A 27,660-nucleotide genomic window follows, 5' to 3' on the forward strand; every position below is an offset into this window, starting at 1 on the left:
TCCCAGCAGGCCGGCTCTTCCCGGAATCAGCCCGTCTCCCCTCCAGCTGCCGGCCTGCTGGACTGTGGCCTTCCTCCTGTCTAAGAACCAGCACCCTCTCTGGCCCTTAGTCTCTGCTCCTGGAGGAGCCCCTGCGAAGGCTCTCCTCTAGGAAGCCTTCCTGACTCACCGAGGACCGCCCGGGAGGCCTCTGCATCCCACCCCAGCGCCACCCCCACACACACCCCCACCGTCGCCAGGGCCCTGCTGCTCCTGCAGAGGGGGGTTTGTCTTGCTGACCACCCCCACTGGAGCCTGGCTGTGTTCAGTCTCTCGCAGTGGATTTTCCTGGAGTCACATTTCTAATAAAGGAGCAACTTCCATGTCCAAGCTGTCTGGAACTGGACCGGGCGGCCTGGGATGGCAGTGACCTGTCTGAGGATGGAGGTTTCAAACGACGGTTGTCTGTTAGTAACAGGTGCTTCTAGCATCACTTTTGTGTCTGTCACAATAAACATCTGTTAAATAAATACTAACACAAGTCACTCCCCTCCTACAGCGCACACACATCTTAGAAACTTGGGGGTTTATTCTGACGGGCCAGCCAGTTGGGTTATCCTGCTGTTGGAGGATGCTTACTGGGAGACCGTGGCATGGAGGGCCATCTTTGGGTGAGAGAACCTGGCTTCGCCACGGGAAGAGGGCAGTGTCTGTGACGAGCTCGGGGTGCTGGGTGCTGGCCGGAGCTCCAGGGAGTGCTCTGGGGTCAGGAAGGCAGGGTGACATCTTGCAGACCAGATTGGCTCCTGGTGCCCAGCTGTCGCCCTGGCACCTCCTCCCTGAGCCTCCCCTGGGCTGGACCATCCCAATGCTGCCTTGGCCAGGCTGTAGGAGGGGCGGGGAGCTGGTGAGTCTGGGGGCCCAGCACCACACTGGGGGATAACAGCGTGAGTCCCGGGGAAGGAGCACCCTCGGGTGGGGAGAAGTCTTCCCCCGGCCAGCTGAGTCCTCCCTGTCGAGGAGGGGTTTCCTCTCCCCGCTCCTCCATCAAGGGGGCTTTGGGGCCATGGAGCAGGGAGGCCTGGGTGGGTGGTTTTGTGCCTTTGCTGGCTGTGTGTTCCAGCATCTCCAGATGCCAGGCACTGAGGGAGGACACAGGCCCCCAGGGCCAGCGCCTCCACGTCCACTCCACCCTCGGCCTGTCCGCTCGATGCGGGGGGCGTGCCTGACACACGGCGCCGGGATTGTCTGTGCGTTTGCTGGAGCGTGGGGCGTTGGACCTTCCCGCACGTCTGCTCAAGCCAGTGTGTCAATCCGCTCTCCAGGCTGGCTGTCCAGGGACCACAGGCTGAGAAGCACCGACACGCATCGCCGTGGAGGCCGCACCTTGGCAATGCCCGCGTTCCGCCGCCACAGCATCCTTGGAGACCACAGGCCCCGGGGCACCACTGACCTTTCACCCAGGAGAAAACCGAAGGGCAGAGATTCCTCGATGGCACGGCACCATCTCCTCTTCCCACGCCCTTCCTCACGATTTATCCTTGTGCTCTCTGGGGCTCAGTTTCAATGGCTGCCTCCTTCTTTAAATGTGGATCTCGGGGGCAGAGGTCATACCTGTGAGGTTCACTGCTTCCAGAGCACCTGTGGCAACCTCTGGCTCAGGGTAGATGCTCAGCCAGCCTTTGGACCATGAGGGTGAGTGACGGAGGGCTTGTCTCTGAGTTGCGAGCGGGTCCTGAGCCTCTGACCTTCAGGAGCACACCTCACTGTGGTCCAGGAGCCCAGAGCCTGCAGGGCTGGCAGAGTGGGGTGCAGAAGACTCTGCTGCCCGGCTGTGGTGCCAGCTGTTGTGGCTGGGAGTGGGGAGGGCTTGTCTCGAATTTGACCCCCGCCTGCCTCCTGCGGCTCTGTCCTTCGGTTCCCAAACCTGTGGCCTGAAGACAATACCAGCAGCTGCCCCCAGAGGCTGTGGTGAGTGGTGAGTGAGTCGCCGCGGCAACCGCACGCCCTCATCCAGCCCTTCTCAGGGGCCACGTGCTGTTCCAGCGACCGACACAGACAGGCCCATGCCGCTGCCGCTCGTTCCTCACTACAGACGAGTTGCAGAGGGCTCGATACTGACTGGAGTCACACAGCTGGAGTGGCAGAGGGGTAAGATCTGGATGCTCTGGTTCCATTCACTGGACAGCGCTGGCCCATGGACTCGAAAAGGCCAGATTCCAACCATCTCTGGCGGCTTCACAGCCGCCCCGAGGTCCCAGCCCCACTCTACCCTGACTCGCCCCAGGACCATTCCTGCGGCCAGCCCCGGGGAATTCCCTGGGGAAGAGGACGGGGAACTTCTGGGACGAAGGAGAGAGATTGCTATCGACTCGGAAATGGTCACCTTCCATGTGGCCTGCTCTGGTTGGGGAGCTGCTCCAGCGTGGTCCTGGAGAGAGATCTTTGTTGGGGAGGCCGACCCACGAGGGACCCAGGAGGGTGGGGTGGAAGAGCAAGTTGCATGGCCTCAGCGCTTTGGGGTCGCCCTGGGAACCCACATGGTCTCGTGAGACCGCCTCCCCCAACAGCTGCTGCGAGTCTGTGGGCTGGGCTAGGGTCACGGACCAGGCAGCCGTGACCATCTATCTCTGAGCATCTGGTTCCACCTAGTGGCATCTGACGTCCCCACGGCCCCGGAGAGCCAGGGCCGGCAGGGGGCTGCCTTTCTTCAGTTCAGTCAGTCAGTCCTGTCTGGTTCTTTGTGACCCCAGGGACCGCAGCACGCCAGCCTCCCTGTCCATCACCAACTCCCGGAGCGTGCTCAAACTCACGTCCATCGAGTCGGTGATGCCATCCAACCATCTCATCCTCTGTCGTCCCCTTCTCCTCCTGCCCTCAATCTTTCCCAGCATCAGGGTCTTTTCAAATGAGTCAACTCTTCACGTCAGGTGGCCAAAGTGTGGGAGTTTCAGCTTCAGCATCAGTCCTTCCAATGAATATTCAGGACTGATCTCCTTCAGGATGGACTGGTTGGATCTCCTTGCAGCCCCAGGGACTCTCAAGAGTCTTCTTCAGCACTGCAGTTGGTTTCCTAGGTCAGGGTCTGTGGACCGCCCCCACCGAGGTGCAGTCAACGTGCACATTCAGAGCAGGGGGAGCAGAGACCTGCTGTCTCATCTCCTCGGTCACCAGCCACCTGTCCTGTGAGTACCTGGCCCTGGCCAGACCTCTCTGGCTGCGGTTCCCATGGTTTCCACGTCTGAGAAAGAAGACTGTGGCTGTAGGTCCTCTTCAGGATCCCTTTCCTGCTGAACTCCTGTATGCTGCGTGATTGAGGGGCTGAGTTTCAGCTCCGGAGTTGGGCACACCTGCAATCTGGATCCCGGCTGTGTGTCCTTGAACAAGTTCCTTTGCCTCTCTGAGCTGCGGGAGTAAGGTAACATGGCGAATAACGGCTCCGCCAGCGGCCTGGCCCAGTGAGCGCTCACGAGCCCTGCGGCGGACAGCGACAGCGGTCTCCTGAGGGGGCGGGAGCCCTGTCCCCCAACCGCTTGTGCACGCCTGGGACTGAGGGTGGGCGGCCCCGAGGGCCCCGCAGGTCTGAGTGCTGCCGCCCATGGGACCTGGGGAGGCATGTCCTGAGCGGCACAGAGCGCCCTGTGTCCAGCAGAGGGCCCTGCCCTGTCCTGCCTGGCTGCCGCGGGCGGAGGGACGGGGGGTGACCACTGGAGCCGGCTGGCGATGCCAGACGCCCAGTGGGGGCGGGCCCAGCAGCCAGCTGCCCATCGAGCAGGGCCCGCACTCGGCCCAGCCTCGCCTCTGTGTGCGGGCAGCCGTGCCGCTCGTCCGGCCATGCAGTGGCTGTGGCCGCTGGGCGTCTCCCTTGCCGTGGCGCTGGCAGCCGGGCCCGAAAGAGCTCCTGGGGGGGTCCATCTGCAGGAGGGTGGACACCACCCTGCGGCCCAGGAGCAGCCGGACCGGTCCAGGCGAGGAGCTGAGGGGTTGCAGCAGTACGTGCCCGAGGGGTGGGTTGAATACCCCCGGCCCATCCGCCCCGCCGCCCCGCAGCCCACCCAGCCCTGGGTGGCCGCCAGCCCCTCCCCGGACCAGGCCAGGGTGGCTGGGGGCAGCGGGCAGGAGCCCCGGGGCAACGTGACGGGGATGCCCGGCCGGCGCCTGCAGGTGCAGAACCCCCTGTACCCGGTGACGGAGCGCTCCTACGGGGCCTACGCCGTCCTGCTGCTGGCCCTGGCGCTGTTCGCTGTGGGCGTCGTGGGCAGCCTGGCGGTCATGTGCATTGTGTGGCACAGCTACCACCTAAAGAGTGCCTGGAACTCCATCCTGGCCAGCCTGGCGCTCTGGGACTTCCTGGTCCTCTTCTTCTGCCTCCCTGTCGTCACCTTCCACGAGATCACCAAGCAGAGGCTGCTGGGCTCTGTGTCCTGCCGGGCAGTGCCCTTTGTGGAGGTGAGTGTGTGGCCGGGAGAGCCCACAGGGTGGGGGCGGGGGGCTGCCAGCGTGGGCGGAGAGGGTGCATGAGGCCCCCCAGCCTGCTCCTGCCCCCAGTAGCCTCAAGGCAGGCCCCCTTCTCTCCACGCTGAGAGCTCCCTTCCCCTGCCTTAACCCCTCGATCTTTCCACCCAAGAAATAGCTCTGCTCTGTACCCACCTCTGCCCCTCAATTTCCCGCCCCCTCAAGCGGTGCCTGAAGGGAGATTACAATTCCCTGCAGACCCACCCCCCTAACCAGTCAGGTCTGTACCCACTACAGGGAGTGCAAACCCTCCCTCACCGCAACCCTCGTCCCTGCCGCCACCCTTGCCTGCTCCGTCCTCTGAAAGTGGAGCCCTGGTTCTGGGGGCTGCAGCTGAGGCTGAGGCATATCGGGGTGTCCCTGGGCAGGTCAGACCTCCTTTCCCATTTCCCTGGCTCCCAACCAGGGGGTAGATCAGATGTCCCTTTACCTCTGGGCTCTTCCTCGCTGGGATGAGTGCTGATGGATGTGTAGACCAGGAGAAAGTGCAATCAAAGCAGCACCAAAATAAGTACTTGTGTCAGACACAGCAAGGCCAGCGTGTCCGTACGGCAGCTTGAAATAAGCCAGCAGCCTTTTGAATGTTGTTTACATGGGCTTGGGGGGAATAATGAGGGCTAGAGTGACCGTGCCCCCGCAAAGCCGCTCTCCTCCTGGGGGCTGAGTGCGTGGGCAACCGGCCTGAGTGGGGACAGAATCAGGACGAGTGTCTGAACACTGCCATCTTCCCGGTTCTCGCCGCGTCCTGTGAACTAGTGATGAGTTCTCATCTGGACGGACTCGCTGAGGCTCAGCAGGTGGCACAGCCCTTTTTTGCCCTCCCCAGCCCGGGGCAACCACCCAAAGGTGCTCAGACCTGAAGGAAGCCGCCCAGCTGGATGCAGCTTTGCATCTCAGTTACCTGGAGCTCAGAGCCCCTCTGAGCCGCAGGGGTCAGACATGGGGCCTTGGAGGTGGGCAGGCTGGCTGAGTGACCGGGGTGGGGCACTTTACCTGCCCCAGCTCGGCCCCCTTATGGGTGACGGGTGATCACCGCCACAGTGGCTGAGTGAACTCTCGAAGGAGGGCAGGTGTGGTAGCCACAGTATGCGTGGAGTTAAAATGATTCAAGTGATGGTTTTTATCGGGAAGGCCTCAGGGGAGGGAGAGGGCGGTTCCCTGTGAGGCCTGTCTGCAGAGTCGTGGCCAAGGGGAGCCGGGCCCCGCCTGGCTGGGGTCCCACACGCCTGCCCCCTCCACAGCCTGGAGGACAGGTGACCGTGAGCCCGCCCTGCAGGCTGGGTGTTGGTGAGAGGCGAGGGATAGACGCGCTGCTGGGCCCTTTCGTAGGGGCCCCAGGAGGCCCTGGAGGAGCGGAGTGAGCTGTGGGGTTCCAGGGGACTGTTCTGGGAGGAAAGGAGAGGCTGTGTTGTCTTCCTCTGGCCAGGCCGGGGCCTGCCCAGAGAGGGGAGGGGAGGTCCCAGCAGCACGCCCCAGCGGGGAGGGAAGGTCCAAGCGGGCAGCCACTGGCACTCGCCTCCTCTCTGCTCACAGGGCGGTCATCCTGTGCGCTGGGTGAGCAGGCTGAGCCCGGGTGGGCCAGTCTGGAGGGGCTGCTTCCCCGGGTGGCCCAACCCTGGGCCTCTCCAGCAGGGCAAGGCAAGACAGAAAACCTGTGCCTGCACCCCCAAGGCTACCCGCTCCCCCCATGCACCTGGGGGACACAGGCATCCACAGCCTGGCAGGCCCAGGACCCCTGCATCCCTGCGTTCATTCTCGGGGATGATTCCTGAAGTCCCAGGAGCGTGGTGCCAACCCCCTCTCCCCACCCCGTGCCCCATAGGTCTCCTCCCTGGGCGTCACCACCTTCAGCCTCTGTGCCCTGGGCATCGATCGCTTCCACGTTGCCACCAGCACCCTGCCCAAGGCCAGGCCCATCGAGCCATGCCCGTCCATCCTGGCCAAGCTGGCAGTCATCTGGGTGGGCTCCATGACACTGGCCGCGCCCGAGCTCCTGCTGTGGCAGCTGGTGCGGGAGCCCAGCCCCAGCGCGGGTGCCGTGGACGCGTGCGTCATGAAGCCCTCGGCCCACCTGCCCGAGTCGCTCTACTCGCTGGTCCTGACCTACCAGAACGCCCGCATGTGGTGGTTCTTCGGCTGCTACTTCTGCCTGCCCGTGCTCTTCACGGTCACCTGCCAGCTGGTGACATGGCGGGTGCGGGGCCCACTAGGCAGGAAGCCGGAGAGCCAGCCAGGCCCGCAGGAGCCACCGGGGGCCCGGCCCAGCAGCACCGTGGCAGGCCTGGCCGCTGTGCACGCCCTCTGCGCCCTCCCCGAGAACGTGTGCAACGTCGTGGCCGCCTACCTGTCAGCCGTGCTCACGCGCCAGACCCTGGAGCTCCTGGGCCTGGTCACGCAGTTCTCCACCTTCTTCAAGGCGGCCGTCACACCGCTGCTGCTTCTGTGCGTGAGCCGCCCGCTGGGCCGCGCCTTCCTGGACTGCTGCTGCTGCTGCTGTGGCGAGGGCTGCGGCGGGCGGGCGGCCCCGGGCGGCCCCCGCGCCAAGCTGCACACGGAGCTGTCCGCCTCCGGCTACTTCCACAAGCCCCGCGAGGCGCCACCACTCCTGGCCCTGGGCACGCCCTGCTGAGGCCCAGCCTGCCTGCGGCGGGGGAGCTCTGCCCAGAGGTGGGCTCGGCTCCCCAGGCTGGGGTCCGGGCCTGCTGGGGCCCCTCCCTGCTGCGCCGGGGCCTGCCCGCCCTGCGCTCTCCGGGGCGATGGCCTCCAGGCCCTCAGAGCTGCCCTGAAACTCTCCGGAACCTCACCTGGCCCCACCCCGCCCCCTCTGCAATCTGGAGCCTGACCGCACCACCCGTGGACCCCTCTCCGCACTGCGCCCCCAGGACCCGGCTCCTCCCCGGGCATGGCCAGCCCCCACGCTGCACGCCTCCCTTGGGCGCCGTCCCCAGGGAGGACTTGTCCCTTGGTCCGACTCCTCCTCTGATGAACCCCCGGGTGGCCCGTCCTCCCTGCCCCCGCTCAGGTGTGCTCCCCGTAGACGGCCCTTCTTGAAGAACAATAAACGAGGTAGAAGCGGCCCTGTGCCCACGGGCCTTTCTTGTGCCACATCCCAGCAGCGCCCAGGTGCACCTGGGCTTTGCCCTCCTGGCCACTGCCGGCCCCTCCTGGCCTGTGGCTGGCGTCCTGTCCAGCCTGGGGCGCCATGACTTTGAGGGCAGAGTGAACGGAAGGGCTTGGGGGCTGGGGCCCTGTGCCCTCGGTCGGGCCTGAACCCAGCTGCTCACAGGAAGAAGGCCGGAAACTTGTCTCCCATGGAGGGCCCCCTCACTGCTCCTCCCTCCGCACAAAGCCCCCATTCGAGCGAGGGTCTGCCTCTGAGAATGGCTCTTGTCTGGCTTCTTAGAATCGACTGTTCAGCCCACAGACGACGCAGCCGCCTGCCCCTGCCTGCCCCCGCCTGCCCCACCCCACACCCTTGCTGTGGCCAGCGCTCTGACGCACCACCCCGAGTCTGCCTTCCTCTCACTGGTTCCCCCGCAGCGGGGGGCCGTCCAGAGGCCCCTGAGCCTCATTTGGGCCCAGAGAGTTTGGCATGAGGTCAGCCAGAGGGGCACCTTGGCTGAGGCCCCAGGAGCCTGCCCTCCCGTCTGAGGTACAGCTCTGGGTCTCCTAGAGGGGAGTCCCCGCGGCCAGCTGTGCCCCGATCATCCGCGGGCCCAGGAGGGTCCCCAGGGCGGGGGTGGGGTGGTAGCATGCCCGAGGCTCCCCTCTCCGATGGCTACCCCACCCACAGCCCTTGGCCTCAGCCTGCTTTCCCCGTGCCCCGGGATCTTAGCGGCCTTGTTCTCTCTCCCTGGCACCCACCCCCAGGACGGGTGACGCCAAGGGAGAGGGAGGCCGTTGCTAGGTGATGGCGCTGCTGGGCACACACTCTTTGTGCTGCGAGTGGCAAGCGGCCACCACGGTGCCTGAAGCCCCCAGCCTCGTCTGCAGCAGCTTAGGACGGGGTGGGGGGGAGCAGGCTGGGGGTGGGCCCAGGGCAGGTGGGTGCTGGGTGCCCTCCCTGCTTCCTCTCCACCCCCCCAGTCCCAGATGCATCAGCAGCTTCCTATGGGATATAGGGCGGGGGGTCGGTGAAATGGGGACGAGCAGGGCGGGGGTGGCCTCCACCACATCCTGTCTGGGGGCTCTGCCAAGGGGCACCCTTGCCTCTCCCAGCTCAAAGCCGTGGGAGGAGACGGTTGCCCCGAGGCCTGGCTCGCCCCGCTGCCCCGGGCAGCCAACGTGAGTGGCTTGCAGGATTAGTCAGCAAGCGGGCCAGCGGGCCTTGGGAAGGAGCAACGGTCCCTCGGGCCTGGCCAGCTGGGGCAACAAAGAGACATTTGTTGCTTAGGGGTCCTGGGCCTGGGGTGGGGGGGCTGATTGGCAGTGGTGAGCAGTGGACTTGAGCTGGGTCTTTAGGGGATACCAGCCAGCTGGGAGGGGCCAACCAACTGAGCCCCCCACCCTCCCCCACACTTGCAGTGAGAATTGCCTCCCTTGGGCAGACTGGGTGCAGTTCCTGGACCACAGTGAAGTGGGACGAACCCCTAACAGAGGCCTGGAGTCACTGGAGGCCTGAGACAGGACTCCTAGAGCTCCGGGCAGGAGGCCCAGCGTCCAGCACCTTCCTTCCTGTCCTCCCCTGGGGGCGCAGTTCTGCAGGGGGGCAGAGGGCCCCACCCCCACCACGGTGCATGAATCTGCAGTCTGTCCGATAGGCGCCTGCTGTGTGCAGGCACTGGGCAGGAGGGTGCCTGCTGGCTGGTGAGCAGCTCATCCTGTCCCAGCTCAAGTCCTGCCCTTCTCGGAGGACACGGGAGGCCAGAAAGGCAGGTCACCGGATCCCCCCATCCTGCTCTCTGTCCTGCCCTCGCGCCCCAGGCCACGGCATCGCCAGCCAGGACCAGCCTAGCCCTGGACCCCCTTGCCGACTCCTGAGGGGCTGGTCAGCGCGTGCGCACGCTCAGTTGTCTGACTCTGCACCCGCTTGGACTGCAGCCCGTCAGGCTCCTCTGTCCGTGGAATTTTCCAGGCAAGAATACTGGAGTGTGTGGCCATTTCCTCCTCCAGGGGATCTTCCCGACCCAGGGATCGCACCTAGTCTCCTGCATAGCAGGCGGATTCTTTACCACTGAGCCACCTGTGAAGGCACCGCAAAGTCATCTGGCTCCATTTGCCAAATTCCATCAAACTCCGCGGCAGTGGGGAGCCTCTCTCCAGGCAGGCCACTCCTCCCTGCCTTTCTGATGACAGGAAGGAGCCTCCAGGAGAAATTACGGAGGACATACGGAGCTCAGAGCCACCAGGGCAGGCCCGCCTCCCAGTACTCTGGAAGCTGTTTTCTCCCAGCGGAGGATGGATGAAGCCTGCATGTAGGGCCGTCCCATTTCTGGGCGGAGGGGAGCCAGTAGGGCGGGGCTTACGGTAAAACTGGGTCAAGATGGCCCTGGATTTGGGAAGGATTTTCGAGAAGCGGGGCGCAAGGCTCTGAGCTGCTTTGGAGGTAGGGTGGGGAGGGGGGTCTTGGTGGAAGGAGCGAGGGCGCGGCCTCTCCTGGGAAACCAGCAGCCCCGACACCAGCGGCGGAGCGGGTCAGCTGCGGGATCCGGATACCGGGCGCTGCCCGCCCCAGGGCCCTTCACTGGCTCCGCCCGCTCGGGCTGCAGGCGGAGCTCTGGACGCACTGCCCGCCGCATCCCGCGCTGAGGCGCGGCCGGGCAGGTGGTGACACCGGCGCCCTCGGGGCCGCTGGCAGCTCAGAGCGGGGGACCAGAGGAGGCGGCGGCAGGCAGAAGCCGGGCCACACGCGGGGGCCGCTCTGTAAAGAGCCATTGTGTGCCCGGGCCAGCGCGTGCCTCCCGCCGGCTGGGTGCGCCCCGGTGGAGGGCTAGCGTCCTGAGCCTGCTGGGCCACCGAGGGCAAAGAACCCACACCGTGCAACCCCCCAACACAAAATTGTCGTTTATTCTTGTTAGGAGGCAAAAAAATGTACAGTTACAAGAATCATCTTCCAAACAGAGGTTAAATATGAGCAGAAAAGTGTAAAAAAGGAAGAGGGACATCACTTTACAAATAGTTAAATTAAATAAACCAACAGAAAACAAAAACCCAAAGAACCAACCCCCCATGCTGAGTTCTCTCCTTGTGCAACTCTGCAAAATGAGAACAGAACGAGAGGTGGCCCGCGGAGGTGGGGCCTGAGGAGGGGCAGGAGCGGGGAGCCGGCCCGGCCCGGAGGGGAGGGGGGCGGCGGGGCACCTCGGAGGCGGCCCCTGCCCTCCGCCCGGCTGGGGCCCAGAGGGGAGTCATGAAGGCTCCCGTCTGCCTGTGACATCCAAACACTGCGGGGACAGACGAGGCTCCGGACGGCCGCCCCTGCCAGGCTGGTGCCTTTCCGGGCGGACCCGCCCCAGCCAACCCCCTGGCTCCCTCCTGCTCTCCCCACCGCCCCCTCCCAGATCCTGGCTGGGCCCTGCAGCATCAAATGGTTGATTTTAGTCTTTGCTTAAATTAAAAAATTAAAATATATATACATATATATACTGTACACACAGGACAATAACGGTGGGAAAGGGGGGCGGGAGGGGCGGGGCCGGAAAACGCAGGCGGAGGGGAGGTTAGGGGGCGGGCGGGAGCCGTTTATTTTACAGTCGAATCAGGAGTTCAAACCTCAGCAGAACGGGACTCTAGGGCCCCCGGAGGACCCTCCCCGCACGGAGTAGGGAGGGTGGGCTTGGGGGGCCGCAGGGGGAGGGGAGCTCGGCTTCAGGTTGGGAGGCGGCCCCTGGTCCGAGGGCGCGGCCGCGGTCTCAGCTTCTCCTCGACTTTGAGTGCTGGATAAGCCACTGTAGGGTGATGTCTGGGGGACAAGGGAGCAGGTTACAGGGCTTCGGGGCTGCTTCTCCTGGGGAGAGCGCACACCGGGGGCGTGGGGGCTGCAGCCCACGGGCGTCAAAAGCCCAGTTCCAACGTCAGACCTGCTCCGAGCCGCGCAGGAGACAGAGACGGAGCCCCGGGGGGCTCGCCCAAGACCGCACACCAGTGGACGCAGGGCGGGGGCTTCCTGTCGCCGGCCCCACCCGGGGAGCCCGGGGCCTCCCCTCCCACCCCGCCCCGCGGACCCCCCACACCCACCGATGTTGTCCTTCTCTTTGCAGGAGATGGAGTAGCAGCAGATTTCTCGGTCCTGGATGGCAGACAGGTTCCTGCGGGGACCACAGTCTCCTGAAGCCGCCGCCGCGGGGACTGGGGGCTTTGGAGCGGGCAGGGGACCTGGGACTGGGGGGGACGGGCGGGGAGGCCGCAGCGGTGCCGGGAGCGCGGGGACTGGGGGCTTGGAGCGGGCAGGGGGCCTGGGACTGGTGGGGACGGGCGGGGAGGCCGCGGCGGTGCCGGGAGCGCGGGGACTGGGGGCTTGGAGCGGGCAGGGGACCTGGGACTGGGGGGACGGGCGGGGAGGCGGGCCCGCGGGCGCCCCCGCGCGGCGGTGCCGGGAGCGCGAGCCCCTCGCTGCGCGCCGCGGGCGGGGCCGGGGCCCACTCACATTTTCTCGATCAGCTCCTTCTCATCCAGCGCCCCCGGGAGGTCTCGCTTGTTCCCCAGAACGAGCACCTGCCGCGAAGACAGGACAGGGCTCGGGCCAGGGCTGCCGCGGCCCGGGCGCCCCACCCGCCGCCCACCCCCCAGTCCCGGGCCTTGCCCGCCCACTCCACGCGGGGCTGACCGGGATGCCCTGCAGCTGGGGCTTGTCCAGTAGGTTGTGGAGCTCATTCTTGGAGGCCTCAATCTTCTCTTGGTCAGCGGCGTCCACCATGTACCTGGGGGACAGCAGGTGGGGACGCAGTTGACCCCACAGGCCGGGGTGAGGGTGGGAGCTGCCACCTGGGAGGGCTCAGGCAGGGCCTCTGATGGGACAACCTGCAGGGACCACGGGGGGCCAACCCGCGTCCCGCCCCCGACAGACCCCAGAGGTGCTGCTGCTCGCTGGGAAACACGGGGCCCTGTGAGATGAGACCCGAGTCCTTCCAAGAGGGACCCTCTTCTGTTCTCACGGGAGGACTAGACAACGGGGAGGAAACTGCAAAGAAAGCTCCAACAGACTCTATGCTCAAAACGCTTGAAAAGATCAGACTGGGGAGCTCCCTGGTGGTCCCAGCGGTTAGGACTGGGAGCTTCCACTGCAGGGGGTACCGGTTCCATCCCTGGTCCAGGAACTAAGATTCCGCATACCACGTGGCCAAAAAACTTAAAAAATAATAATAACAATAATAAAAAATCAGGTTACAGGCCACAACGATGTACAACATAGGGGACAGAGCCAATATTTTGACATAACTGTAAATGAGAGGATTACCTTTAACACTGTACAAAAATTTTAAAATCCACTTAAAAACAATGAAAGCTAAATGGTCTTTTCTTTGGGCACATATATATGCTGTGGTTGTTGCTGTTTTTTAAAAGCAAGGGAGGGAATTCCCCGGCGGTCCAGTGGCTAGGGCTCCACTGACAAGGGCCGGGGTTAGGGAACAGAAATCCTGCAAGACGTGTGGTGTGCCAAAAATGAAAAAGAAAGGAAAAAAGGAAAAACAAAAAAAAGTGAGGGAGGGAACCATTAAATCACATAAAATTCAGGACACAGGTGAGTCTGAGTCAGGGGAGGTACACGCGGAGGCTTCCGCATGAGGCGGTGGTGATCCGAGTCTCAGACTGGACAGCAGAGGCCAAGCCAAAGCGGCGACAGGGGCTCAGGCCGCCAGCCAGGGCCCGTCCCGCACTCACACGATGGCGCTCACTCCGCGGCAGTAGCGCTCCCACATGCTGCGGAAGCGGGGCTGTCCCCCGATGTCCCAGAGCTGGAGAGAGGGGGCGGCGTCAGCGGCGGGCTTCCCGGGCCGCTGGTGCCCTGTCCCCAGCCCCCAGGACCACCCATCCCCCGTCCCCCTATCCCTACCCCCGCCCGGGCTCCTCAGCGGTCGGCGCCCGGTTATTTTCTGTTCACTAGGAGAGCCCCGAGCTGCCCCCGGCCGGCACGCACCTTGATGGTCACGTTCCCCTTGGTGATCTTCCGCATGTTGAAGCCCACGGTGGGGATCATGTCCTCGTTGAACTGCCCTGACTGGAAGGGAGAGTCAGAATCGGAAAGGGGCAAAAATGGCAGGTGCGGATGGGTGGTCCCCTGTGGCCACGGACCAGGCAGTGGGGAGCCTCTCCTGCCTCCACCCCCACCCCCCCTCCAGGTCACCATGGGGTCCCCGGCGGGTCCCACGTGCCCCCACTTTCAGGCAAAACCGGGCCCTGACCAAGCCCAGTGTCCACCTCGCAGTCAGGCTGTCCTGTACGAAGAGGGCTCTGGAAGTGGCTCAGCCTGCATGGAGAGGTCCAGCCTCCAGCCCCCCGCCCCGCCCCCTCCCATTTATCCTCTGGTGGAGCAGGTGGGGTAAACAGTCAAGGTTCACACCTGCACAGGGTAGTGAACATTTGTGTCAACCCCGGGTGGGTAAGGCAGCCACACCTGCGTGCAGCACACAGCAAGCGATTTCAGGACTCTTCCTGCTGTTCCCATTTGTGGGTGGGCGGTCCTCCCTGGGACCTCGCCGGACCGAGAGCTCCTCGGGGACTCACTCCATCTCCCACAACCAGTTTCACATTCTAGCAATTCCCACTTCTCCCCTCTAAACTGTCTCCATGATCTCTAGATTGTTCTAAACCAGCCACAGGCCTCTAACAAGGCAGGTCCGAACTCTGCCCAAGGCTGTCTCCACGTTCACATGTAGGAGGCCTCTGCTCCCCCTCGGTCACAGGCTGAAGGCGATGTGGCTTCCTTAACCTTGAACCTGAGGGGACAGCCTTGCTCCTCTGTGATGCCACCTTCTATGGTGGCAAGAGTCATTTGCCTCCGGCCACACAGAGCAGCCAGGGGCTCTGATCACTGGCCAAAGTGTGGCCATGGTGGTTTCTTGTTCAGAGCCTGTGAGTGTGAGCCAAGTCCCCAGGTCCCAGCTGAGACGGACGGATCCCCTTTTGTCTTCAGGGTCATCAAGGCCCGCGGTCATGAGCAGCGGCCGCCCAAGACGCGTGGCAGGCATGAGGCGGATCGGGGGGCTTCAGAGGCCGCTGAGAGTGCACACAGTGTGTCTGCGCACATTGGTGAAAGGGTCTCTGGTTTCCATCAGATATCAAAGCGGTCCAAGAGCCTCTAAAAGGGAGGAAACTTGAGGAAGAGGGAGCGCCCTGAGGAGGCGGCTTCGCTTCTGTCTAAGTAGGGAAAAGCATGTGTGGTTTGCATCTGCAAACCCAGGCAGGGTGTGGGGGCGCACCCCCATCCCAAGCAGGTTAAGAACATGGAGACTGCAGAAGGGAAGCCCATTTCTCTTTTATCACTCTTCACGGAGGAGCTTGGACAAGACACTTTGACCTCTCTGGGCCTTGAAGTTTCCTTCTGTGAGGGGTTTAGCTTCCTAGAAAGTGGCCAACAGGGCTCACAAAGAGCTTGGAAATGTTTCCATACGTGAGGAACCATCATTGCTCCCTGGCAACCAGAACACCCGCAGGCTCTCGTGGAAATAAAACATCCAGCCTGGCAGAGGGGGGTGCCAGGCTCCCTGCCCCGGGATTTCCAGGTCAGCAGTGAATCAGAGCTAAGCTGGAACCAGTTGCAACTTCATTTCCCGGCTAAGGCCTCGAATCTCACAAGCTCCTCCTTCAAGGTCAGCAGGAACCCTAAAGTTGTCTAGTGGAGCGCCCCCTCATGGTTGAATCCCCTCTAGCTCATCCTTGCTGTGTTAGCTACAGCACTCCAAAGTTCTTTATAATGAGTGAAAAATCCATCTTCCCAAGTTTACCCCTGGGTACCCCCAAATCACTGACTCGATGGACATGGGTTTGAGTGCACGCCGGGAGTTGGTGATGGACAGGGAGGCCTGGCGTGCTGTGATTCATGGGGTCGCGAAGAGTCGGACACGACTGAGCGACTGAACTGAACTGAACCCCAAATCAGTTCTTCCATTGGACAGTCATCACACTTTAAAGTATTTGAAAATATTTGTCCTCTAGTTTCCCTTGGGCAAAACACCTCCTACTTGCAAGCAGCACAGCCTTTTCAGAGGTTGGGAAGCTGAGGTTCGGGTTCTCAGGAGCACTGGAAGTCTCTCAATGACGCTGCCCAGGTCACGTTAGCTGGTTGAGCAGCTGACACATAAACTCAATTTCTATTTACAGTCAGACTTATAGGGTGAACAGAAAAACAAACGGGGAAAAGCTGAGACAAAGAAAGGCCAAATATAGAGGCCAGCGGGATTCAGGTCAGTGGTGGGCACAAGGGCAGAGGCCAGGGTCCTGACTCTTTGTTCCTTTCTGAAACACACTCCACTGAGACTTAGCTGGGTCTGACCCTGGAGGAGCTGAGAACTCGACTCGCCCAGAGGTGGGCGCTCCCACCGCAGCCCACAAGCATGGGTGTTCCTGGGAAGCCTCTGTCTAGGGAAATCGAGGTTGCACTTTTGGGATGTGCGAGATGAGGCGACACACTTCATGTCGTGAAGATGAAGGTGCGGCCGGAGGGGGCGGGCAGCCTCCCTGTGCACCTCAGACACTCCTGACCCTGGTGGTGGGATCTGTAGCTCTGGGACTCTGCTCTGACTTGCCAGAGTCTCCTGCTTTCTGGACACAACCAGGGCACAGAAGCCCCCGGGCGCCTGCAGATCCCCGCCCGGAACGCGGCTTTGTAGCCGCTCCAGGAGGAGCGCGTCCCCGCCCTGGGGACCAGAGGTGACATCCAGGCTGAGCCTCGAGAGCAGCGGCAACCGGCCCCTCCTGGCCTCACCTTGGTCATCTCCCAGCCAGGCACCTGGCCCCTGCTCCTGGAGCCTGAGCCCAGGTCAACTCTAGGTCTAACCAGGGGTCTCCCACAGAGGGCCAGAGCCTGGGCAGACAGAAGCCCAGACACCATCCTGCCAACAAACCCAGCCTGGGCCCCACGAGCTCATCCTGCTGGGTGAGCGGCCAGGAGCCCCTGGACAGAGGTCATCACAAACACATTTAGGAAAGGGAGCCAGTGCCCAAACACGCTGTCGTGGGGACTCTAACCCCAGCCTCCCTCCACCCTTCTCTTTGAGGGTGCGCAGAACCGGCAGGGGAGGGACCCAGGCCAGCAGCCACACTTCTCCGCTGACCCATCTCATGCACGGCCGGTCCACAGTTCTCAGAAAACCCAGGCAGCGGACAAGCCGAGCCCTGCCCAAGCCTCCCTCAGCCCCAGGGGCCCAGCGCAGCAGGCTCACAAATGCCCGCCAGGCCGCAGCCTCCACTGCAGTTCAGCTCATCTTCCCCTTTTCTGAGACACATTTTAACTCCTTCCCCACCACCGCCCTGACTCTGAAAGGCTCACACTCGCCCACCCGGTCCCGGAGCCACTCTCTGCTCTGTCCCAAGTGGACCTGCCCCCACCTGCACCCCATCCTCTGGGTCCCCACCTCCTCTGCAACTTCCGGGCCGGGCGGGGCCTCCGAGCTCCTCGGGGTGCTGTCCATCGCCCCCGGACCTCCAGCTGAGCAGAGGTTCCCGTAGAGGAGGCGTCTGGGCTGGAGCCCTGGGCCCGGGGCGGATCCCCTGCCCCCAGAGCATCCTTCTCTCCCCCACCACCAGTAGCGCCGGGGTTCCCCCTTCCGGCCAGGCGGGGTTAACCCCCCGGGGTGGGGCCTGGGCCGCCGGGCCCCCTGCCCAAGCCGCAGGGCATCCCATCCCGCGACCCTCCCCGCGGCAGGGCCTGCACTTTCGCCCCGTCATGCGCCCGGCTGCGGCGCGGAAGGCGGGCCGTCTCCGCGGGCGGCGGTCCCTCGGGTCTCGTGACACCCTCGGAGCCGCCAGTCCCGGGCCTGGGCCGCGTCCTCTGTCCCCCGCCCCCCGCGCCCTCGGTGCCATCCCGGCCCGGGCGTGCGCCGCCGGGCCCCCCGGGCCGTGCTGGGCCCCGCGCCTCCACGCCGGGCGGGGACCCGCTCCGCCCGGCGCGGCGGGGGCTCGGGGCCGGCGCCCGTACCGCGATCACGTTGACGAAGGTGGTCTTGCCGGAGTACTGCAGCCCGACCAGCGTGAGCTCCATCTCCTCCTTCCAGAACAGGGCCTTGAACCAGTCCAGCAGCTTGTTGAACAAAGCGATCATGGTCGCTGCGCCGGCCGCGCCTGGTGCCGGCCCCCCGCCGCCCCTGGTGCCCTCGCGCTGCGGCCGGAGCGGCCCTCCCCGGTGCGGCCCGGCTCCGGGCTCGGTGCGGGCGGAGGCTCGGCAGGAGCGCGCGCGGCCGACGACTCGCTGCCGGGATCGGCGCGCCGCTGGGTGTGGCCTCGGCGCGTCCTCCCCGCGCCCGGCCGCCGTCCCCCGGCTCCGCCCGCGCGGCCGGCCGCCCTGCTCGCCCCCGAGCGAGCGCGCTCCTCCGCGCCGGGCCGGCGGGCCGAGCCGCGGAGCGTTGGGCGGGGCGCCTGGGGAAAGGAGCTCCGGTTGCTTTTCCCCTTCGCGAGCTGCCGCGTCCTCACGGGCACCCGTCCCGTCTTCCAGACAGTGTGTCGGAAGTGGGCGAGGGCGCCGTCCAGGAGGAACATTTCCAGGGTGGACGAGGGTGGTCCGCGGCCTCCCAGGACGCTGGGAGGGGGGGAGGTCTCTGAGATCTTTTGTTCCCTGGGTACTGGCCTCTGAGCATCCCTGGGTGCCGAGCCCCGATCTCTCAGAGGGTACCCCGCGGCGAGAAACGGCCGCCCGTGAGCGTTTTGTCAACCACGATGTACCAAAACTCCCTGCTTATAAGCCTCTGGCCCAGAGCGGCTTTTACTAGGACCACCGTATACTAGACGGAGAAGATCCTACCAGCGGTTTCCCGTGAGGCAGGTTTGTGGCAAATGGAAAAGCTGGCCTGTGCTGGGTAAAAGCCATAGTTGCGCTCAGGACAGCCACCGGTGGGGGGTGGGGGGCTGCAGAGGTGCTACTGTCCCCGGGGCCCCCAGCTGTCACCCCGCCTCGGCCGCATCTTAGTGTTTGACCTCCAAGTGTGTTCATGTGCATCCGTGCTTTTAATCAAAGGTACCTAAACTTTCAAACAGCAACCATACCTGCCAAACCCACCCAAGATGACCCCATGATCAGTTGCCAGAATGGTGGGATCGCAGGGTCTTGGCCTGCGGAATGTCCCGAGCGGTTACATGGCCTTTCTAGTCCCTGCTCTTTGTAAGTTCCTCTCTAGCTCCCAAGGAACACCTCTGTCTCCTCCGCCCCGCCACAAGCCCACTCCAGGGTCAGTGTTCCCTGTGTCCCTGGAAGGGCTGTAAAAGTGCACGTTCCAGGGTAAAGAGCAGCCGCCTGTCCCTGGTCTGTGGACCTTACCCTAACTGCTGTGAAGGGGCCCTGGAGACCTGAGGACAAGAAGCCTTTATTTCCCCACCTGTTATTCTCCACGGCCTGTTCTTGGGTCTGGACATGGTTGGGGCAGCAGCACCCAGGGAGGTGGACCTGCCCATGTGGCAGCTTTTCTCCTAGGGGGGTCTGAGCTCCACGGGCAGCGGGAGTGCCTCTAGAGGGCAGGAAAGCTTCAAGAGGAGTGAGTTCACTCCCGGGTGGTGGTCAGCCCTGAGACTAGATCTGGGGGGCCCTGGGCCTCGTGTTCACAAGAGACGCGGAGGGCAGTTAGCTCTCCAGGGTAAACTGTGGCGGAGCCTTTCAGCCTGAGCCCCTGGCCCATGTAGGTGCTTTAATCCAGGATGCTGGTCGAAACAGGCGTGGCGTCCAGGCATGCTCTGCAGGGAGGAGGCGTGGTGGGGCTCTCATCTGGAGTCAGGCAGTGCTCGCGGCTCCTTGCTCAGGTCTTGTGTTCTTCCTGGGCACTCGCGTCCCTTCGGAGGCTGGCAGGCAGGCCAAGGATGCAGGGTCTCCCAGGGGAGTAGCAGGGGCGGGTGGCTAGCAGGTACAGAGGCGGCGGCAGCAGTCTGGACCCCGGGGAGGTGTTCCCACACCCCCTTCTGGGCACTTTAACTGTTTGGTCCGGTCACTTCTGTAGCCTGCTGCCCTGACCCCAGTGTGGGCAAGGGCCTGGTCTGGTTCTTGCTCTCCTGGGGGTGTCCAACCTCTGATGTGGGGTGAGGAGGCAGAGTCCCTGGCAGGATGCTGAGGACGTGGCCAAGGCAGCACCAGGCTTTTCCCAACTCCGGCCATCGGCCTGTTCTTGGGCTGGACCAGGGTGGGCATGATCTTGGGGTCACGCTCTAGCCAGCCCCAGGAAGGGGGTGCAGCTGGAGCAGCTTCTGGGCACTCTCAGGTTGCTCTGCCCTAGTGGCAGCAAAGCACCAGGTCCATGTCCGAGGAGACTGAGGCTGTCACATGGGGGTCGCCCCTGTGTCCACTGGGGGCCTCTCCAGGGGGCAGGGGTGTGGGCAGTGCTCAAGAGCTGGTGTCTGGCCTTGTCCTCACTGGCCAGCTTCCTGGGACCCCTGACAGGCCCCCTGGGGATTCCCCAGGTCACAAGGCCCGCTTTCCCCAGGCCCGGGGAAGCGGGCCTGGGCAGGCAGGGCTCCGGGTCAGGGGCTGGGCTCCTCCGGCAGCTGGGCAGCGAACAAGGCCAGGGTGTGGTGCAGGAACTGGTACTGCTCTGCCGTCTGGATCATACCTCCCCTGCGGGCAGAGACGCACAGCCCTGAGCTGAGGCGGGCGGGGACAGCCTGACCCTCCCGAAGGCCTGTGGCGCCTCCTCCCAGGAGCGTCCTTTCTGCGGCGCGCCGGGACTCCCCCAACTGCCCCCGCCTTCCCTGCCTGGGAGGAGGGCCCCATGTGGCAGGGTCTCCGACCATCAGGAATGTCCCTGACTCCCAAGGTTTCGTCTCCCCAGTAATTCAGAAGTACTGATTCCCCAGATCTCGTGTTCCCAACGCTTTCCCATTGGTGACCTCACTCCTCACAGCAGCTCTCCGGGGAGGGGGCCACTGTCTCTCTGGATAAAGACGTGGGGACCCAGGAGACACAGAGACAGCTCAGGGGGGTGTACCCCGGCCTCCTATCTCTACACCAGTGAGCTTCTGAGTTGCCTGTGGCTGTCTTGTTTCTAGAACCAACCATCCACCATCTCCCCACCTTTCCCCTCCGAGAAGGGTATTTAAAAGTGGAGACAAGAAACAAAAAAAGGCTGAAAACTCAGGTGAACCCTATTTAATTGAGTGTCCTGTTTAACTGTAGCATCCCCCAGCTAAATTCTAGATGGAGATTCTGGCCTGGGTGCAAGGTGCTAAGCTCTTGAAGCCCAAGGGGCCCGTTTTCTCCCACAGGAAATTCCCAGAGCCTAAGGGCCTCCAGGAGGCATGGGGCCACTCACCGTGTCCTCACCCTGCTTAGCGAAGCACCCACCTGTCCAGCCGCAGCTGGCACACGATGCCCAGAATGTCCACCTGCCCTCGGGCCTTCAGCTGTTGGCAGCCAATGCGGGTGGCGATGAAGCAGCCAGTCCGGCCAATCCCTGCGCTGGGTACAGGGGTCCAGGGCAGGGCAGGGCGGTCACAGGGGGCCGGCAGGAGGGGAGGGCAGCGGCCACGCCTCCGGATGTGCCAACGTCCTGTGATGGCGCTGCTTGCCTGTTGCCTGCCCCCAGTCCTCTCCCCCTGCCCTGCACTCCTCCCTTCTTCAGGAAGTCTCCCCTCCTGTGTGAACCCCTGACCCCCAGCAGCCACCGGCTGCACCTGTGGGGTCCACAGCCCCCTGCCTGTGCTTGCGGCCATGTGAGGTCCTGAGGACGGGCCTTCAGAACGCCCTGCCTCACCCCTCCGTCCGCCCGCCTCTTAGGCCGAGTCCCCGGGGCTCTCCGGCGGCACACCCGGGGCTCTGGGCCTGTCCTGTGAGGCCCCTCATCCGCGTGCCCGCTCTTACCCTCCAGACGCTCAAGCCCGCCCCCGTGCCCCGGCCCCGCCCCCGTGCCCCGGCCCCGCCCCCGTGCCCCGGCCTCCCAGGCCTTGGGGGCTGCAGCTCCGCCCGCTGGGTGCTCCCTGCTCCTCCTCCACTTGGTCATTCAGCCTCCAAGTCAGCTTGGCCTAGAGGGCCTTCCTCCCGGAAGACCTTTCTGGCCAAAGTCTGGTGGGGTCGGCTTGGGTGTGTGCCCTCCCAACACCCCTGTCACGTTTCGGCTTTCTGCGCCCGTCTCGTTTCCTTTGCTGTCTTCCTCACCAGACCGTAAACCTGGGCAGTAACCAATGGTCACACTGTCTCCTTAGCCTGGAACTCTGTGCCTGGCAATAACAGGCTTTGAGCGAACGTTCGTGGAATGCATACACGCGCGCCCTGGCGGCAGGGAGCGGGCTTGTCTCCTCCCGCGGAGCGGAAGCTGCCTCTCTGGACTGTGCCCTGGTGCCCGGCCCACACGTCCATGTTCTGCACTTGCCAGATGAGCTGGAGATCCCTGTGTGAGTAAGGCCTGGGCTGGCCTACCCTGTGCCCCGTGGAGCCCCTTTGAGGGGACCCATACCTGCAGTGGACCACGATGGGCCCAGAGCTGGTGGCGGTCTCTGGGCTGTCCTCCACCTCGGCCACCAGGCGCAGCAGGGGCCCCGCTGATTCTGGGGTCTGGTGGTCGGGCCAGGCCGAGAAGAGGATGTGCTTCAGGGCCCGGCGCTGCTCTTGGTGCTGGGTGGGGGCGGGGTGTGAGAAGGGGTGAGCAGAGACCCATGTTCAGGTCCCGGCCCCGCCTCCCACAGCACAGGCCTGTGGACGCGTCCCTGAGCCTCGTGTTCGCCTCAAGCACAGGGCTGTGATGCTCGGAGGCCAGAGAGCCGCTCTGGAGAGCGGAAGGCACCTCCTGTGACGGGGGCTTAGGCTTCACGTGTTGTTAAGCCTCTCATCAAACTGCTGGGCTCCCTCCAGCAGTGACTCCAGGGCCCACCCTGCTCCCCACAGGGATGGTGGCACCTGCCCTGCCGGCCTGGAGGAGCCCCAGGACGGCACCCGCAGACGTGGGTTCAGGTAGGTATCCCTGAGCAAACCCAAGGCTCCCAGGGGACCTCCAGAGAGGGGTGGCATGGCCCCGGGTACCTGGATGGTGAGTGTCCGCACTGTGTACTCGGGGCGCTCCCGCACGTCCTGGACGCGGATGCGGAAGGGCCCATAGGTCTCCGCCTCTGTGGGCCAGTAGTGGACGCACTTCTGGGTGGGGGGAGCTGGGAGTCAGGGGCTGGGGTCCATCGGCTGGATCAGGGCCCCTCGAGGCATCTCCCCCCACCCAGCCCCGGCTTCTGGCTGGGGTGGCCTCCACCCCTGTGACTCAGGGACTGACAGGCGTCCTCAGCCCCGGGGGCCCAGCCTGGGCCTAACCCACCTCCTTGCCCTCCTGGAGCTGCGTGAGCATGACGATGAGGGCTGCCCCCTCCTGCCACACCATCTCCCAGAAGTCCGACACCGTGTTGGGCATGGGGCCCTGGGTGGCGATGTAGGCCTTGTCCCGCCCGCCGTAGCCCTGTAGGTGGGGAGGCGTGTGGTGAGCGCGGGGCCCGGGGCGGCTGGGACGCACACGCCGGGAGCCCCGCGCTGGGCTGGGCTCTGGGCACGGAGCACAGGCGGGTCCCAGCCCCTGCCTGGCTCCACTGTCGCTGACCGCGCTTCGTGCCCACCCAGCCGCTGCAGCTCAGGTCAGACTCGACAGAGCGTGTTGCGTTCAGTCTTTCCGGGCCTCTGTGAACGGTCGCTCCCTCCCTCTGCCTTCTGCTAGCACCAAACGCGGGGGAACCGTTGCCCTTTGCCATGCTGCTTTGTGGAGTTAGCAGCAGGGCGTGGCACACCCTGCCAGCCCTTTCTCTCCCTTCAGAATCTTCCTGCTTCCCAGGGGATGGGGATCCAGACCATTCACTGGCCCACACTTCACCCCGGGGCCCTCAGTGCAGTTCAGTTCATGTCCAACTCTTTGTGACGCCATGGACCGCAGCACACCAGGCCTCCCTGTCCATTCCCAACCCCCAGAGTTTACTCAAGCTCATGTCCATCGAGTCGGTCATGCAATCCAGCCACCTCACCCTCTGTCGTCCCCTGCTCCTCCCGCCTTCAATCTTTCCCAGCATCAGGGTCTTTTCAAAAGAGTCAGTTTTTCCCATCAGGTGGCTGACACGGGCTATTCACCTCCGCTCCTGGTTGGTGTCCCACCCACTCAGAGCCGCTAGAGGGCTCACGTCTGAGCCTGCAGCCTCCCACCCTGCAGGCTGGAGGCTGGGCACTGGGGACAAGCCTAGGTGTGGAGTCCACCTGGCCTCCCGGCCTCTGGTTCCTTAATTCCTTGACTTAAGCCGCCTCCAAGAAGGAGGGGCCGCCAGGATTAGTGAAGGCAGAGGGGAGGGAACTGGCCAAATGCCTCACTGGGCTGCAGACCTGGGAGTTTTGGGCTGGGGTGGCCAGGGCTGCTCTCCACGGAGAGGCTGGCAGGTATGGGGGACCAGGGGCAAAGGAGACCGGGGTCTTCCTTCCAGCACCTAACGTCTGCTGTGTGCATCCTGGCATCCTGGCCTGTACCAACAGCTCATGGGGTTTGGAGCCAGGACACCAAGCCCCCGGCTGCGCTGGGTGTTGTCCTGGGGCGGGGTGTCTCTGGACACAGCACCCCCTTCCCTGCCGACAACTCACCCGAATGTAGTTGGCATTGATGTAATCTCCATCCTCCTGGCTCTGTGCCCGACCCAGACAGACTCGGCTCTGGGGGTCTAGGAAGTGAAAACCAGCAGAGGTCAAAGAGCAACCAGCAAAGCAGCCACATGCAGGGCTGGCGAGAGGCCAGCCCTGTGCTTGTCAAGGCGCCCGCAAAGAGCAGGGGGCCGCAGGGCGTTCCTGAGCAGTAGAGGGCCCAGGCCAGGGCACTGCCAGGGAGGCCCCAGGTGGTGCCGGCAGGACGTACAGGCAGGAGAGGGCAGCTACTGAACGTTCCAGTCTGGAGGGCAGAGAGGGGCGGAGAGGGGTCGTGGCAATAAAAACGCAAAGAGAGAGACGGCTGAGGAAGAGTTTTTCCTGAGCGGCCCCACTGGAACTCAGGCTCCATCCCATGCCCGCCCGACCCCACGAGTCAGCCTCGAAGGGGGCCTTTCTCCAGCTCCAGTCCAGGGCTGATGAAGAAGCTGGCTCCCAGAGGCCAGCTGGTCTGGGCGGAGGGCACCTCGGGGCCGAGAGCAGGCTGCCCCCGCCCCTTCCATGGGCACTAACAGGCTTGCAGAGGGCTGCGGCCTCCAGCCTGGGGGCGGCTGGCCAGATAAGGCTGCTCTGCATGGAGCAGGGAGGAGAGCCTTCCGGGTCTTGTGGTCAGCGGGCCCCGTGCGTGCCTCCGAATACAGGAGGTGCTGACCCGGGTCTGTCAGCCCTGGGAACCCTGCCTGCCGCCTCCTCCTCCGTCTGAGATCCTCAGCGTCTCTCTCGGGAGCCATCTGAACGGGGCTCGTCCCCTGCAGGTGGTCAGGTGGTGCTGGCCGTTTCCCAGGTGGGAGGAGCAGGAGGAAGGGGGTTGGTGCGCCTGACCGTGTGGCCTCAGGCTACACGACTTCTCTGTGGCTCGATTTCCTTACTTGAAACATGGGGGTCAGAACAGCACACACCGACTGCCCGGGGTCACGCTGAGCACTGCTGGCCCACAGTGCGGGCCCAGCCTCAGGCTGGCGTGGTTTCTGCCCCCCTTCCCTGGCCAGGGCCAGGCGGGGGCACCCCTCTGTCAGCAGAAGAGGCCCCACGCAAGGCAGCCCCCTCCTGGCTGAGGCCATGTCTTGCCCTCTGAATGCCTCCACCCCAGCCCCACCGCAGTCCTTACTGGGCAAGATGGTCTTATATCGGTCCTTGGAGGCATGGCCAGGAATATCCAAGTCTTCGGGGCTGACGAAGTTTGAGGGGATCCTCTGGTGGGGGCAGGGGAGGAGGTCCGTGAGCAGTGGCCCCCTTCCCGGCCTCCCTTCCCCCACTTGCCTGGTGGAGGGGCCCGTTCCCTCCTGGCAGCGGGAGGCGGGTCTGGATGGGGTGCAGGGAGAGGGTGGAGCCTTCTTCCTGGAGCCCCTGAGTTCTGTCCCCCAAGGGCCCACGGGGACAGGCCTGCCAGCTGCTCCCGATCCAGAAGGTCAGTGACTGGGGGCCTCGCTCTCACCAGGAATTCCTCTTCCAGCTGCGTGGGGCTGGGCGGCCGGTGCTGCAGGTCCTGCCGGCTGAGGGGGCGCCCGGCGGTGCGCAGGAAGTGCAGCGTGACCTCCTGGGGAGTGCGCACGGAGCAGATGGGCTCCACATCCCCCAGGGACCGCACGTCCAGCATCAGGGCCACGTTGGAGCCGCGCCTTCAGCAGAGACAGTGCAGTCGGCCTTGACAGTCACGGCTGTCCCGGCACCACTAACGGCGGGCTCCTTGTCTGCTCTCGACCCCGAGGCCCAGGCCCCTGGTACCTCTGCCCTTCGTCTGCCAGCAAGGAGGCTCCAAACACAGCTGCTGTCTCCAGCTGCCCCCACTTCCCATTCCTGACTGGGCCCCTAAAGCTGAGACCCACACCCAGGCCTGGAGGCTCCAGGCCCCTCGAGGGGTGCTCAACCCAGGCTGGGCCTTGGGGCGCAGGCGTGGAGCTGACACAGATATGCAAATGAGCAGTCTGGCTCCCTTGGCCTGGGGAGGTGTGGGGGTCCCCCGGGGGGCAGCGGAGGGCAGGCAGGCCTGGCCGGGCCCTCCCGAGAGGGTCTCACCTCTCCTGCAGCCGCACGTGCTTCCTGGCCGGGGCCTGGTCTGGCGGAGGCTGGGTCATGGCTTCCCCCGAAGGCGACTATGACGGCGCGGGGAGGCTGGGGCGGTGCTCTGGAGCGGCCCCCAGGCCTGGACCATGCTGGGGGCAGCGCCCCCGGGAGCTCACGCGGCCCTGCGGCTTGGCCTCTGGGCTGTCGGGCGGCCTTCTGCCCTCGGGCACCTCGGGTCTCCTCACTGCCTTCCGTTGTCCCCCAGGAAGTGGTGGTGTCGCTCTGTGGGAAGGCCGGGATCTCTGCAGGGGTGCGGGGCGGCGGCTGCCTGGGGTTAGCACGAGGGTGAGATAAAGGGTCACGACGAGGGGCCGAGATAGGACGGGATCTGGAGGAATCCGGAGGGGCAGCGGCTGGGGGTGTGCGGCCGCTCTGGGTGCAGGGTGGGCTCATGCCCCTGGGTCTGCAGGGGCCTCCTCTGGATGAGAAGGTGGACCTCCGGTGTGCTTGGGGCAGCTGGCCCTTCCACCCAGGGTCGTCCTGGCCTCTGGGGTCTCCAGCCCGGAAGAGGGGCTGGGGGTGCTGCCTTCCTCCTGCCCATCCCCCGCCCGCCACAGTAACCGTCACAGGAAGTGGCCTCGCGGAGCCCATGAGCGCAGCGCCTGGGGAGGCGACAGCTGGGGGCACAAGCCGGGCGCCTCGCCGAGCAAGCGCACGGCCCGCCTTCAGGCCAGGGCCCTGCTCGGAGCTGAGCTGGGGTGTTGGGGTCGCCGCACCCACTGGGTCCGAGCAGCAGGGGTGGTCACAGCAGGACGCCTGTCCGCCCTGCCCGCCCTCGGAGCTGTCAGCGGCGTCGGTGCCCCTGCCCACCTGGTGCGTGACCCCCCGGGCGCCCTCCCAGGGCCACCCTCCCAGCCTTCCATGTCTGCCGACCCGGGGCCTCAGGGCTCCTCCCCGCCCCTCAGGTACATACAAGGCGTTGTGTCCCCAGGCGCCTCCTGCCAGCTGTCTGTCTGTCTGTCGGTCTGCCTCTGAGGGCTGGGGAGGCCTCAGGAAGCCCGCTTCCTCCCTTTGCCCCTCCCCGCTGCCACCCACGCGCCCCCAGCTGCCTGTTACCACCAGCAGGGCCGGCGGCCTCCCGCCTCCCGGCCCACCCACACCTTGGCCACAGCCCGGCCCTGACCACTGCCTCCCCTGCAGGGCTTCTCCTCTGCGTCTTGGTCGCCTCCCGCCTCTGCCTTCTTGCTGGGCACAGCAGGGCCGACCCCCACCCCAGGCTGCCCCCCGGAAGCCCTGCCCCTGCGAGCCGCGGGAATCCCACCAGGAACAGGGAGAAGCAGGCACACACGGGGGTGGGGAAGTAAGCAGGAGTCTCTCTCCACGAAGGGAAGGGCTCAGGCCAGGCCACAAGGGTCGACCCCAGGCCCCCAGCTCCGAGCGGGTCT

At 64.7% G+C, this 27,660-nt stretch overlaps 4 protein-coding genes across 4 annotated transcripts; 1 reads left to right on the forward strand and 3 right to left on the reverse strand.

The window, feature by feature from the left end:
* Window positions 1–567: 567 nt before the first annotated feature.
* On the reverse strand, window positions 568–2,603 carry LOC129551807 (uncharacterized). The gene is made up of 4 exons (XM_055420140.2): window positions 2,442–2,603; window positions 1,907–2,016; window positions 1,594–1,727; window positions 568–1,432 (listed from the first exon to the last, which is right to left on the reverse strand). The coding sequence occupies exons 1-4, from the start codon at window positions 2,601–2,603 to the stop codon at window positions 615–617; spliced, it is 1,224 nt and encodes a 407-aa protein (XP_055276115.2). The 3' UTR covers window positions 568–614.
* An 850-nt stretch (window positions 2,604–3,453) lies between these two features.
* On the forward strand, window positions 3,454–7,190 carry GPR37L1 (G protein-coupled receptor 37 like 1). The gene is made up of 2 exons (XM_055418900.2): window positions 3,454–4,428; window positions 6,317–7,190. The coding sequence occupies exons 1-2, from the start codon at window positions 3,703–3,705 to the stop codon at window positions 7,121–7,123; spliced, it is 1,533 nt and encodes a 510-aa protein (XP_055274875.1). The 5' UTR covers window positions 3,454–3,702; the 3' UTR covers window positions 7,124–7,190.
* A 3,292-nt stretch (window positions 7,191–10,482) lies between these two features.
* ARL8A (ARF like GTPase 8A) lies at window positions 10,483–17,838 on the reverse strand. The gene is made up of 7 exons (XM_055418901.2): window positions 17,570–17,838; window positions 13,571–13,651; window positions 13,315–13,388; window positions 12,260–12,353; window positions 12,080–12,147; window positions 11,671–11,741; window positions 10,483–11,395 (listed from the first exon to the last, which is right to left on the reverse strand). Exons 1-7 carry the CDS (start codon window positions 17,690–17,692, stop codon window positions 11,346–11,348), a joined length of 561 nt encoding a protein of 186 aa, XP_055274876.1. The 5' UTR covers window positions 17,693–17,838; the 3' UTR covers window positions 10,483–11,345.
* A 734-nt stretch (window positions 17,839–18,572) lies between these two features.
* On the reverse strand, window positions 18,573–27,291 carry PTPN7 (protein tyrosine phosphatase non-receptor type 7). Its single transcript, XM_055418902.2, has 10 exons — window positions 27,189–27,291; window positions 26,228–26,543; window positions 25,647–25,830; window positions 25,320–25,404; window positions 24,155–24,231; window positions 22,863–23,000; window positions 22,580–22,690; window positions 22,017–22,174; window positions 20,909–21,022; window positions 18,573–20,182 (listed from the first exon to the last, which is right to left on the reverse strand). Exons 2-10 carry the CDS (start codon window positions 26,284–26,286, stop codon window positions 20,089–20,091), a joined length of 1,020 nt encoding a protein of 339 aa, XP_055274877.2. The 5' UTR covers window positions 26,287–26,543; window positions 27,189–27,291; the 3' UTR covers window positions 18,573–20,088.
* Window positions 27,292–27,660: the final 369 nt, after the last annotated feature.

This window comes from Moschus berezovskii, chromosome 17 (assembly GCF_049115385.1).
Source record: "Moschus berezovskii isolate FMDL1 chromosome 17, NW_MosBer_1.0, whole genome shotgun sequence".
NCBI lineage: Eukaryota > Metazoa > Chordata > Mammalia > Artiodactyla > Moschidae > Moschus > Moschus berezovskii.

What these genes read in the sequence shown, in the direction of transcription:
- LOC129551807 (XM_055420140.2), bottom strand. Translation starts at nt 2,603, where the DNA reads ATGGTCACGGCTGCCTGGTCCGTGACCCTAGCCCAGCCCACAGACTCG. An exon ending in CCCTCCTGGGTCCCTCGTGG is followed by an intron (nt 2,017 to 2,441) that starts GTCGGCCTCCCC and finishes TCGCTGGAACAG; the next exon opens with CACGTGGCCCCTGAGAAGGG. An exon ending in GTATTGTCTTCAGGCCACAG is followed by an intron (nt 1,728 to 1,906) that starts GTTTGGGAACCG and finishes GTGCTCCTGAAG; the next exon opens with GTCAGAGGCTCAGGACCCGC.
- GPR37L1 (XM_055418900.2), top strand. Translation starts at nt 3,703, where the DNA reads ATGCCAGACGCCCAGTGGGGGCGGGCCCAGCAGCCAGCTGCCCATCGA. An exon ending in GGGCAGTGCCCTTTGTGGAG is followed by an intron (nt 4,429 to 6,316) that starts GTGAGTGTGTGG and finishes CGTGCCCCATAG; the next exon opens with GTCTCCTCCCTGGGCGTCAC.
- ARL8A (XM_055418901.2), bottom strand. Translation starts at nt 17,692, where the DNA reads ATGATCGCTTTGTTCAACAAGCTGCTGGACTGGTTCAAGGCCCTGTTC. An exon ending in AGGGGAACGTGACCATCAAG is followed by an intron (nt 13,389 to 13,570) that starts GTGCGTGCCGGC and finishes CCCTCTCTCCAG; the next exon opens with CTCTGGGACATCGGGGGACA. An exon ending in CGCGGAGTGAGCGCCATCGT is followed by an intron (nt 12,354 to 13,314) that starts GTGAGTGCGGGA and finishes GCTGTCCCCCAG; the next exon opens with GTACATGGTGGACGCCGCTG.
- PTPN7 (XM_055418902.2), bottom strand. Translation starts at nt 26,286, where the DNA reads ATGACCCAGCCTCCGCCAGACCAGGCCCCGGCCAGGAAGCACGTGCGG. An exon ending in TCAATGCCAACTACATTCGG is followed by an intron (nt 23,001 to 24,154) that starts GTGAGTTGTCGG and finishes CCCCACCTACAG; the next exon opens with GGCTACGGCGGGCGGGACAA. An exon ending in CCCATCGTGGTCCACTGCAG is followed by an intron (nt 21,023 to 22,016) that starts GTATGGGTCCCC and finishes CCCTGTACCCAG; the next exon opens with CGCAGGGATTGGCCGGACTG.